Here is a 12,957-nt window from a genome sequence, read left to right as displayed (position 1 = left end):
AGTTCACTGTTCAGGACACATCCACATCAAGAGGGTAAAAAACTTTAAGAGAGAGATCAGGCCAAAGATTCACCAACATATATCAAATTATTTTTTATTTCACAAACCGTACAATCTCAAATATCAGCAATTCTTTACATCAATTCAACATAAATCAACAGATTTCATGTAACTGAGCTCAGAGTTGATGAGTTGTCCAACAGTTTTATTTTATTTACATAATGCTGTTCCATGAGAACCCATGGTTTAAACATTTGTCTGGAATAGTGAGGACAGAGTAAAATGCTTTCAGCTGAACATATGTCTGGACCCCATTGTTTTCTCTCTTAGGAAAGCCAGCACCCATACTTACGCAATCGAAAGGGGAAGAAAAGCTGCAGCAATGTGTTAAAGGGGTTGCTTTCAAGATATAACATAAATAATTCTTTTAACTTGACAGCAAAAGCCAAACAGCAAAAGAGGATTCAATCAGAACAATAGCTTTGTGTGTGTGTGTCTCTCCCTCTCACGCATTCGAAAACAGTTCCAGCTCTAAGTTCTCAGGGCAGCTCGGGCTTTATCCAGGATGTCCTTTTTCATTCGTGGATAATTTGGATGAGCATCTAGAACCTGAGGAGCCGTAGCACAAATGAGTCACGGTGATAAAACCCCATCTGAACTCCCACACTGTAAATATCCACAGGTGTCTCACCTTATGACACACGTCTATAGCATCAACGTGCCTTTTGGCTTTGAGGTAATTGAAAGCAAGCTTGTATCCTAAAATAAAAACAGATATTATGCGTTAGAAATAAAATTCTCTGAGTCCCCTTATAAATAGCAATGGACATTTGATGTTGGATGACAGACCAATGGTTGGGTTTGTCCGATTTCCATATTTCCAAGCCAGTTCATAGTTGAGTGCTGCATCACGGAACGTCTGCTCCTTTTCCATTATGTAGCCCAGATATTCATAAGCTTTACAGCAAGACTGTGGGAGAATGGCAATAATTATCACAAAAAACATTTGCATAAAGGGCAGCCACAACCTCGAACTGGCACAAATATGTTGAATCAGTGCAGAGGGGTTGTCTTTAAAGCACATAACATTGTAAATGTCACAATATTTCCAGACCCACCTTGTTATGGTTGAGACATCTCTTTAAGAGGTCTCCCGCCAGGTCATACTTCCCAGAATGGATGTAGATGTCTGCCAAGAGCAGCCAGCTCTTCTCAAACTCATCGGCGTCAATGATGCTCCAGTTCATCTTCGCTATGCGTTTTAGCTGATTCCTGGCTCGAGGCGTTTGTTTCAGCATCATGTAAGCTGTTGCCATGGCCAACAGTGCCGGTACGTGGTCTTTCTGAATCCAACCACAGAATCCTCATTAGATGGGATGGATGAACATCTCCCATCCAAAAACCCCACTTCTACTTATTTGAAATCACTTGACTTCAATTAGGTGCACAGTTAAGACAATTCAATTCAATAATGTTTATCATGCAGTACATTGAGCTAACACAGACATAGCAGGAAACTCACCAAATGGAACTACATGTATTAAGAAGGGAGCCTGAATACAGCACACCTCGGGGTGTAGGCATGAGTTACATGATGATGGAACTTGTTCTCACCATCTGGAGTTTGCTTACCTCATTGTTGGCAATCTCTGTGAAAACACCAAGGGCTTTCTCAACGTTGGCCTTCTGCTTAGTGGCCAGAACACAGTAGTTCTCTAGGATGCGGAGCTGCACATTTCCTCCCGGGGTCTGAGGCTTTATTTCCTTCAACAGCTTCTCGGCTGTTCTGACAGCGAGCTGCTCCGACTCCTGCTTCTCTGTGGAGTTACTGATGACAGATGAGGTGAGGTGGGTTCAAAACACAAACAAGCGCTGTCTGGAGTCTTTGTGTGCTCCCACTGCCACTTACCCCATGTCACCATCTAAAGTTTCGAACACCTCTCCCCCCATGGTGTCATTATCAGGGTTCAAGTAGATTTCAATCATGTTATAAACAGCATTCTGACCCCAGTCATTGTCTTTTCGAGCTTTGTTGAAGTGTCGCAGAGCATCATTAGGTTCTCCTGTGAACCTAAGCAACAACCACAAGTTGGGTCTCTAATCCTGTCGACAAATTCTGAGAAGCCTCTCTTCCCAACTTACCAAAGATAAAGTCCTTTGCAGTAGTTGAACCCAGGGTCAAACTTGGCCCTAGTAGAGTATTTTTCTGCCATGTCAAGAAACTTAGGAACTTCTTCCAACTTTCCGGCTCTTCTCAGTAAGTCAATTAGACGTGATAGTGTTGGGTAATTGTCTGAAAGCAGTATATTATAATATGAGATTTGTTATACCTCCCATTCAGAGACAATTAAATCAGAAAGTCACAATTACTAGAAAGGTTTGAACAGATAAAGAAGAACGTGGATCCATTTAACCTGGTTTGCGCTCTAGGAGTTGTTGAAAGTGGACAACAGCCTGTTCGTAGTCCTGCTTCCTGAACATGATGTCAGCCATCATCTAAGAACAAAACATTGTCAAGAAATGTAAATATAAAACTAGTTCATGAACATGCTTGATCAAAAGTACTGAAAACAGTTTGAACAAACCAGAGTTGCATCTTCATTGAACTGATCATTCTTCAGAATGACAAAACATTGCTCCTGACACGCATCAACCTCATCTAGAGTGAGGTACAGCCTCGCCAACTCCAGCATCACCTAGAAACAGGGAGCACATTCATTTGAGTTCATGCAACGATTAACTTGGTAGAATAATGCAGGGTAGATAAATCAGACCATGGACCTGAATCAAACTGTCAACAAATCAACATCAAATTTCAAAAACACTAGCGGCAGACACCAGCTCTTTTTAGCCACAGCTGCAGTGAGCACACAGGACGTTTCTGATTCAGCTCAACTGACCTTGCGATCAGTCTCACAATACACAAGAGCGTCTTTGTAGAATTTGACCGCCCTCTCATAGCCCCTCTGACTCGCGTAGTGTTTAGCTATCTCTGCACTGATCTCTGCAGCAAGCTGCTTCTGCATGGGAAGGGCATCAGGTTGCTCCAACTGCACCCGCTTCAGCACCTTGGCCTGCACCTCCCGTGCCTTTGTGCCCCAAAAACAAGCAACAATAACATTCGTCATCATCATTGTTACCACAGGAAGATGTTTGAGAATGTGTAAGTTCATGATATTTGCATTCTTTTAAGCGACTTTTTCGAAGCAAAGCTGTACTTTTTGCTTGTAAATAGGCCTGCAAAACATTTACTACAGAATGACTCACAGAACTGGAACCACTTACCCTCTGAAGGGAAAATAGAGCTTCCTCGTTTTTGTCAACCTTACTTTGGATCTTTGCCAACAGGACCAGATAACGGCAGTCATCTGAGAGCGACGGCAGGTCATTCACTATTTGTGAATACAAAAATGAAATTAGAAACACAACAAAATACTGTAATAGACAACTACAAGCAGAGTTATTATTGTGTTTAATACATAGTGAAGAGTGTAATATTTTCTTTCTATATTCTAACATTCTAGTTTTTGTATCAGGTTATTGTGACTAGAGCCTCTTATTCTAAACAAGTATTATATGACGTCAGGCGCTGTAAACCACATCCCAAGTACCTGCTTCATGGGCCAGAGCTTCATGCAAGACTCTCTCACTTCGCTCGTACTGCTTCATCTTCATGAGCAGCTCGGCCAAGTCATAGCGCAGGAAGCTCTGCTGCTCAGTCTTCAAAGCTGCTTCATAGTAATTTATTGCCTGGATACGAGGCGGACGTGTGTCAAGAGTGTTTTCTTCCTGTGAGTGAATCATGTTTACATTTAACAGAAAGCTGAATACGAACCTTGACGTAATTGTGAGTCTTGACCAGGGCTTTTCCAATCTTGCTGGCTAAAGCTCCGTCTTTGGGGTTTTTCTTCAGAGCGTGCTCATAAACTTCGATGGCTTTCTCTGGCTGAGGATTAAACATGTGCAAAAATAAGTAGTCTCAAGTTTTTATGAGTATTATTTGAGGTAGTATATGAGCCAATATTTAGAGATTATGAACATTAAATAAACATTTTAAAGGATAAACTTATAAAACATGTCCAGAATTTGAAGGTGGCTCTAAAAATGTGGGGTAAAGTATATATTATGCACGACAGGGCCGTGACCTTGAGTCATGGAGGGAATCACCACAGGCAGCAAGGCCAAATCAGTTGAGTTCTGTCGCCTCCCAGGGGACACCAAACCAGAGCTGGACACTCCAACATCAGTGGAGGCCAGTCTGTGTACAGGGAAAAGGCTAAGGACGTGATTTGCTGCTTTCGTCATAGTCTGATGAAGACTATAACAGGATGGATGAAGGTCAGGGAGGTCAGTAGAGCAGAGAGACGATATGACAAATATGGTTGATCTGGAATTATTTCATTTCAAGCAGTTATTGGACCTGTTACATGCTTCACTTTGAGGGCTGGTTAAAGATAATATTAATACTATACATTATTTTACTACACTAATACTATATTAACACTGATGGTCTTTTTAAAAGCACTTCACTGACATCATCTTACCAAACAGTCATGTGTGGTTTGTGTGTACTGTGAATACATAAATACATTTTTCCAATTCATTCTCAGGAGTTGCTTATGAATGCTGCTTCCTCCTTTGCATGGCCAGTATGAAGCATCACAGTACTACACTGGTTCCCACTAACAAGGAAAGTTTCTGCTGTGTGCTGCTCATGATACCCTGTGAATGGACACTGACATTTACTGAAAACATTTGATCATTTTTAGCCATAAACAGAAATCATTTTAGATTATTTATATGATAGTTATTTGAACACATTCCTCTCCTTTTACATCCTAAATATGTTGTTTTCTAGTGTATTCTTACTCCACGGAGAGATGGAGTTTTGTTACTTTCAGTCCACTGAGATCTTGTTTGCAAAGCTCACTCCAACCTAAATGAGATGATTTCCTTTCTTGGCATGAAACCCGTTTTGGTTCTCAGAACTATGCGCAGTGACATTACGCGAGTTCCTTGTGTGTTATCTATATTTCACGGAAAATCGCCGTTTAAAACTTCTGTTTCATCATAACCACTCTCTGCAAAGGCAAATTCTGTGTTCCCTTACAGCTCCAAAACAGCCTAATGACAAAAGCACAAAGCAACTCAGAACAGCAGCTACATTATACACAGGCAGTTAAGCTTTTCATTAAAACTTTAAGTCAGCTGATATCTGCATAAATCACAGTCTGTGATAATTCACGGATGAAGGACTTCTCCCACTTACTTCTTGAATGTTAATGTAGGCATCGCCAAGCAGGAGGTATGTGTGAGGGCTGGGCAGTTTCTCCACCATTTCTCTGGAGAGAAGACAGTGACATTACATTGCATATGGTTGTACTTAATTAAGCAGACATACATTATGTCTGCAGTGGCACAAGGTTCAGTTGTGCTTCACCGCGTATCAACTGTTGAACATCTGAGCAGCGGAAAAGTGGGGCACAACTATGTAAGTTTCCTCTTTACTGCATGACTGGCTTTAGTTAAAATTTGATTTGTGTGATGGTCTTCTAAATCTCACTACAGCTGGACTAAATGTTACACATTGGCTGGCTAGCCAAGAGTATCTAAGTATCTAATAAAGTTCCAGTCTCTACTGCTCAGACATTTAGAATATGTTACATTGAAGATGGATGTGTTCATAAGTTTAGCTACATTCAAGATAAACCAACTTTGCTGCTTACCTGTAACAGCTCGCATACAGACGTTTATCTTTTCTGTGGTTCAGATATATTTCTCCCATTTTCTCCTTGGCTTGGATGTAGTACGGCTGATCAGGGGTGATGTTTCTGAGCATACTCAGCGCTAGCTGGGTGTCACCTCGTAGCAGGGCCAGGTCCGCATTGGCGATGGTGACCCGTAGCTCCTCAGGGGTTCCCGAGAACTCGTTGATGGCATCCTGCATCACCTTTGCTGCTTCATGCTGAGACAGGAAACCAAGTCACAAGATGACAAAGGTAAGAGACAAAAAGTAGCTACAGGGTTACATCAAACATAACTCATAATTTTACCTGTTCTCCATTCAGCCACAGGGCTTCAGCTAACTCCAAGAAGATGGAGACACAGTCAGCAGGACTCAGCTCAACCTTTTTATTCTTTGATTTGGATGAGGATCCAGCTCTACGAACGCCTGGTAGACTCATAGCTTTCTGCAGTGTCTGGATAGCATCTGTCAGAGCACCCATTTTCTTCTTTGCCTGAGCTTCAATAAGGTGGTACATTGGATGTTCTCGTATCTGGAATGGAAAAAAGTTAGCCACATGGTCTATCCTGTATTCAAGCCCAAACCTGTTAGTGTGGCCAAACACACTGAAACTTTTTGGTATACAGTACATTCAAAATTTACTTCATAAATGAACGTAAATGAGAACAAAATGTGGGACGGATTTTATTTTTACATTTGGAGTGGGGCAAATAAAAGTTCAAATGCAGATTCTCATAAATATTTAGTAGCAAATTTTCTGTCCATGTTGATGCTCTCACCTCAAAATTAAGACTTAGACAGACTTCAAGAGATTGGGAACACATCGTGAAGTTACCCTGCAGCAGATGGATCTGTGCCATTAGCAGGTGAGCATCTGCATAGGACGGACACTGGTCCAGACAGTGTTGTAAGCTGCTCTGAGCAGCCTCAATGTCACCTGAATGAACACCAAAGCCCATCAGCTTAGAGGAGCATTTGCAGAAAACAAGTCAGGACATGTTTTGACTTCCACACTCACCTGACAGATACCTGACTTTTGCAAGGAGGAAGACTCCTTGAGGGAGAGCTGGAACGATCCTGACCACAGTGTCCAACAGTGCAGAACAGCGCTGGAGCTGAGGAGGGGGAGGCTGACCCTGGGCTGGTGGCTAAGATAAAATCAGCTTTATTTACATCAAAATTATATTTTAATAATTCTCATTACAAAATTGTGCATATTCCTATCATGCAATGTATGAAATAAAAAGTATACGAGTGTTAAATTATTCATGTTTAATAACCAATAAACACACTGTCTCAGTCTTACCTTAGCGGGACATAGCGCAAGATATTCTTTAATGATTTCCAACAGGAAGTCAGGGTTTAGCATCTCAAAATACTCCACTCCCACAGGCAGACCATGTAGGTTGGACAAATGTGTCTCCACTGCATCGTTCAATAGCTTGGTCACCTCTTCCTGTGGTCGGTGTTTCTTCACTGCTAGAACAGCATGTAGATACAGTAGCTCCTACATGGTTGAGAAGAACCGAATGTAAATAACAAGAGTAGGAAAACTGTAGTAAAAAAGGAGGTGTAGGTGAAAGAAAAAAAGGCCCAAACACCAGCAAAAAAAAAATTTTAAAAAATCTCCCAGTAAGAATCCTGTCCACCCACAGAGAAACCTGCCAGATGCTTTCGTTAAATAACAGATTTAAGGCTCATCAATGTTTCTAAATCATGAGCTGCCCTTTCTTCCAGGACGGCCTTAATATTGTGTTAAAATTTCAATGTACCGCTGATTTTCCAATAGACTGTTGAATCTCTGTGAAAAATTCCAGTTGCTGTTCTGCATCTTTGAGTTGGCCCTCCAGAAGTTGGCAACGAATTATACCTGTTAATCAAAAATGACAAAAAAAACTTAATGCATATCTATCCATAATGACAAAGTATATACGTATATGGATCCTGTAAACCATAAATCAAGAATTTATTATTGCATGTTACCGGTTAAAGCAGCAACGCTTGTCTCATCCAGAGTCATGGCAGTCTTATACCACTTTATGGACTCCTTGATTCTGCCCTGAAGCACCATCTGGTAGCCCAACTCTGTGGCTAAATCTGAATCCGTTTGTGCCAGAGAAAAGGCTCTTTCCACCATCCTAAACGTCTGCTCAATAACTTTTTCATTTCGTCCACACTGTTAGAAAACATTACAAAAACACAATCAAGTCAGAAATTTAAAGCGAATAAACAAAACTATCAAGAAGAGAAGACAGCCATCAGGTGTCAAATTAAGATTTCAGAACAATGAGGAAAATTGTCTTACAACACGGGTGAAGGCTAGAGACATCCTGAAGAAAAGTTCTGGGTTGTGTGGTTCCAGGATCTCCAAGCTGCTGATGAGGTTGGAAAGCTGCTTTACTGTCTGCCAAGGGGGATATAATAACAGTTTATGAAAAGTAATCAGCGCTTTGCCAAATCTCCATCATATATGCCAATATTTACATTTGTATTCCTACTGATTTGCATTCCCATGAGCTCAAGTACGAAAATATGAAGCTGTGTGATATTTACCTCTGTAATATCTCCATCTCTACATAACGAATGTAGAGCTAGCATTCGTCGTGCCTCTAGGTTATTTTTATCCTTCTGTAAAAGTCTGAAATATGACACAAAGTGCTGTGAATGAAGTCCATCTTATACACTTAACAAGCTTGGATTTCTTTGATTGATAGCAAGAGAACATTCGATACTGCTCCAGTACTGTGTGGAGCTCCTGAGCAAACAGCATTCAAACTAAAAGGACTTGCAAAGGCTGTCAAAGGGTGTAAGGGTGTAGCATGCTGTTTGCTCTCACTTCACAGGATTCAGAGAGAGAAACTGCACCAGCTAATTATGATTCTTCCTCTTCAACAAAGCTGGAGTAGCATATCATTTCAATTGTGTCACATTTCTGCACCTCTTCGCAAAGGCCTTTCTATGTTTTGTTTTGCTGGCCGAGGTCCACAGCAATAAACACAAACAATGACCTCATTAGCAGGCATCAGTGTATGGTATCACACCAGTGTCTCACTTGCACTTAAATATTGAGATGTTGGTAAAGGGAAACTGTTAAGTTCTTACATTCATAGATGTGGGGTTAAATATTCATGTCCTTTTTGATCACACAACATAAATTACAACTCTTCCATAGGATTCTTTTCAGAGTCTGGGGAAGGAGAGGTACAATAATTTTGCACTAGGATTTGGGACCTTCATTCTAACCACCACAACACTCACCTGTGTGCTGCGTCTAAACTGTTCTCCCAATCCTGCACGCTGAGCAGCAGTTTCATCTTCTTGACAAGGGCAGGCAAAAACCCAGGAAAACCAACAATGGCCTGGTTAACCACCTCCAGTGCTCCGGGGTAGTTCTGACGATACTCATAGAATTGTGCCTAAGACAATCCAAACTTCACTTAGTCATCACAAAACAAAAAATGTGTTTATTACTTGACAATTCAGCTGAAGGAATTGTTGAAATTTCTTAGAGTAATCAACCTGTTAAACGATGGAAGCAATACTTCAAAACAAGGGGATTAGAACTTCAAATATTCACTAAAATACATCAATCAGTAATGGCAAATACATGACATGAAGTAAAATACTGTAAGTTCTAAAAACCACTGTGCATATAAGAAATGATAGGACAGTAATTTTTGCAGCTGAGGAAGACTAGTCAATATGGATTTTCAATTCAAGACAACATCCCACCTTTCCCATCAAGGCAAAAGCATCTGCTCTCTCCTTCAGTCCCTCATCAAAGCACTTTCCAGCCTTTTTGACGTAGGCGTCTTTACCAGATGTCACATCAATCCAGGCTTTTAGGATTATACCCTGAACAACACATATCAGAAAGCAAGAATGATTACGCAAGAAGCCACCTTTTTTAGTCATCAATACATAGAAACACTCCAAGACTGCATTAAAATGGAAAAATTCATTGAATTTCTGAAACATACAGTATGAGACAAATGAAAATCTCACCTCTCGAGAGCCATTGGAGAGTTTGATCATCCTCTCTATGTACTCCCTCGCCTTATCATTTCGCCGTAACAACCACAGAAGCATTCCAGCATAGTACAGGCTTTTAGGTGACGCACTTTTACGATCCTCTTTCACCTTAGCATCCAGTTCTTGAATTACTTCTCTGTCTGGATATACAAAGACACTTTTTACAATTAAGAATTCCACCAGCCACGGCGTTCATACCTCAAAAATAATCTGGGCTTTATCTGTGGTGAGAAGGACTTCGCTGGCTTACTTGGATTTGATTTCTTTTTCTCAGCATACACAAGGGCCATTAATGCACAAAGAGACACATCTCGACTGTCCCTTATTGTGTGAAGTTCCACTGACGCTTCCTCAATTTGATCTGTGGTAAAATAATAAAATATTTATATACAAGAAAGAAAGAAAGAGACACTAGTTCAACTAGAAAGTGGCCACGCTACCAGCCTCAGGTGATAAAACACACCACACTTTTTGGCCGAATAAAAGCTTCCTTTAAATTGAAAACTGGTTGCACAGCTACACCAAGTTTTGTGACACTGTAACAGTATATGCAATTTGATCATGCTTGACATTGTATTGAGTAATCTCTCTTGTTAATGCAGCACACATCTATAACATGTCATCAAAAATGAGGAGAACATGACATCTGCTTTGCTTTTGTTATAGCTCGAACAACTACTACACAAACGTTTATATGTCTTTTGAGGGTGTTTAACTTTTCAGCCTTACCTTGCATTAGGGTACCATATGCATGGAAAAAACTGTAGACGGGGTCACCTCTGTAAGTCCTCTGAGCATCTTTTGCGGCGTTCACGGCGTGATTGTAGTACTTTTCATAGCAATAGTATCTGATCAGAGCCTGTGGAGAAACAGACAGAGACACAACATCCGTGGGAAATTTGAAGGTGTTTAGCAAACAAATAAATGACACTGTCATTTACATGCTAGAAGCATTGTTCTCTTCAAAAATAAAAAAAGCATGCAACCAAAAATTAATAGGAGTACCGTTTGTATAGAGTCATAAGTTAAATATATGTAACATTTCTCGTCATCAGCAGTGGTAGTCAGGGATGTTTTTCCCCTGCTGTTTTGAAAGCTCTAACGAAGAACACAAGCTTATAAGAGTTCAATTTGACCATTGTAGCTTGTGACGTTAGCTCGGTACCGCTAACTCAAAAGACTTATTCGCTTACCAGCGTCGTCTCTTCATCGTCCATCTTGACTGAGACTCTGTGCGTTTAGAGCAGCAGCTGACAGAAGCGTCTGTACTTTTCTGTCCGTATTTTTCTGTTTTCTGCAGCGTAGGACAGCGTTATTGTAGTTTATGTTGTGTTTACGCCATCTTGCTCATTTGGCGTTGCAGCGTAACTTGGTAACGAGTGCATATACATGTTATTTTTTCTCCGTGTTTTACCTTTCAGGCAACTATTCCTCTCAGACCAGAAGTGTCCCGCTGCTAGCGCGCTCGTGTTCCGTTACTTTTGTGTGAATAGTGAATCTGACACATAATTACAGATTACACTACCTACATGTGAAGTATAAAACTGTAATTATACAACTACAATGAGCAACCATGCCAACCTTACTGATACCTGACAGACAAATTCAGGATGCAATTCCATTACATCGTTACATTGGATAGAAGTTAATTTAACATTTTTTTCTGCAGGTGGCGCTATTAAGCTTTCATAAATCTATACCATGCGTAGAAATACATTAGTATTATTACCTCATGCTACTGCTGTTCATGGTTCATGTCAACATAAACCAACAACAACAACAACAACAATAGTGCAACTATCAATTCAAGAAGGTGCAAAGGGAGAATCTTAATTTGTTTTATAGCGTATCATGATTTTTAGAGGCATTTTATTTTTAACTTCTATTGCATATTTTAATGTAAAAGTAAAAACTGCTTTGAATAAATGGAAATGGTTTGCAGGTTATACACAAAGTGGTTGGATTAATGTGGTCAGAAGGCTTGTTGTTGGCTTCCAGGCCCGCACAGTTTCCTCAGTTCAGGAAATACATTCAAAAGTGATGAAACTTTTGTCTCATATTTGTTATTATGGGACATATGCTTTGTTAACCAGTTCGTAAATTATTACATACCTGTTACAGATTAGTTCATCCTTACAAAGTTTCATTTTGGATTGGACATTTGAATACACTCTGCCAACCAATATTGTTGGACCATTCTTATGTAACACCATGCATTGACTGTTAGGCGTGAATTTTAGTTCATGTGTCTATAGTGTTAAGTCCAGGGCACGAGCAACCAGTGTCCAGCATGGGTGCAACTCTTCCAAGAGAGAGCTTTCCATGCTTTGTCAGATACTATTTAGCATTCCCACTGGCATATAATCATTATCCCCTGCCTCACACATCAATGGAAGAGTAAATCAGGTTGGTATTGAGCTCAGGACATGTGCAGCAATGGGAAATTATCCCACAGCATTGAACCCATATTGTTAGAACTCGCTGACAAGAAATTCACATGATAAATTAATACCTATGCAATATTAACTACTTTATATTTATTAATGAATTTATCCAAATTAAATAATTGTATTTTCGATAATACTGAATAGTTACATGGTAGATAATGAAGGTGTTGCACTTTGCAAAGGGAAATAAATACTTCATGTGTTGTTGCACTTTAAAGAATGCATTGAAAACCTATTAGAGGAAAGACTGTGGAATATGTACCCCCTGGGATATACTGCTATGGCATTCTAATGGCTATATCCATTGTGGTTTGTACAGACCATTATTGATCAAAGAGCCATGCCAAATAATACAAGCCGCTCACTTGCTACTGAATTCATTTCTTTTCTTTTTCCATATGTGTTTCAATACAGAAAGATTGTTTGATATCTCATTGCACACATGCATGTTCCCTTGTAAACAATTGTTATGTATATGGCCAGATATTTCTGTTTTCTAACATAATTATAGTAACTATATTCCAATATTATTATTACATCAAAAAAGAAAGAGGCAAAAATTTGTGAACATATCTGTACATTTTGCTGCTGTGTTATTACCCAATAATTTGATCTGTAAACAGGAGTACTGTATTTGTGTTTGTGTGTGTTTTTGTGACTTTCGGAAGGGGTGGTTCAGCTGAACAAGTGCTTGTCTGTGTGCAGCTTAGTGGTTGAGACAAAAAGTGAGTG

The 12,957-nt window shown here is 40.0% G+C and overlaps 1 protein-coding gene across 1 annotated transcript; it reads right to left on the bottom strand.

The window, feature by feature from the left end:
- Positions 1–78: 78 nt before the first annotated feature.
- ttc21b (tetratricopeptide repeat domain 21B) lies at positions 79–11,140 on the bottom strand. Its single transcript, XM_068330103.1, has 29 exons — positions 10,972–11,140; positions 10,508–10,637; positions 10,029–10,139; positions 9,752–9,918; positions 9,479–9,601; positions 9,005–9,162; positions 8,300–8,384; positions 8,052–8,150; positions 7,730–7,922; positions 7,519–7,616; positions 7,053–7,253; positions 6,765–6,894; positions 6,526–6,683; positions 6,054–6,278; positions 5,727–5,965; positions 5,270–5,342; positions 3,836–3,946; positions 3,612–3,750; positions 3,286–3,392; positions 2,901–3,089; positions 2,586–2,696; positions 2,415–2,496; positions 2,143–2,293; positions 1,910–2,071; positions 1,633–1,828; positions 1,119–1,343; positions 850–970; positions 692–759; positions 79–609 (listed from the first exon to the last, which is right to left on the bottom strand). The coding sequence occupies exons 1-29, from the start codon at positions 10,993–10,995 to the stop codon at positions 532–534; spliced, it is 3,954 nt and encodes a 1,317-aa protein (XP_068186204.1). The 5' UTR covers positions 10,996–11,140; the 3' UTR covers positions 79–531.
- Positions 11,141–12,957: the final 1,817 nt, after the last annotated feature.

The sequence above is a fragment of the Antennarius striatus genome, chromosome 12 (assembly GCF_040054535.1).
Source record: "Antennarius striatus isolate MH-2024 chromosome 12, ASM4005453v1, whole genome shotgun sequence".
Taxonomy (NCBI): domain Eukaryota; kingdom Metazoa; phylum Chordata; class Actinopteri; order Lophiiformes; family Antennariidae; genus Antennarius; species Antennarius striatus.
This window is presented reverse-complemented; position numbering and strand designations above follow the sequence as displayed.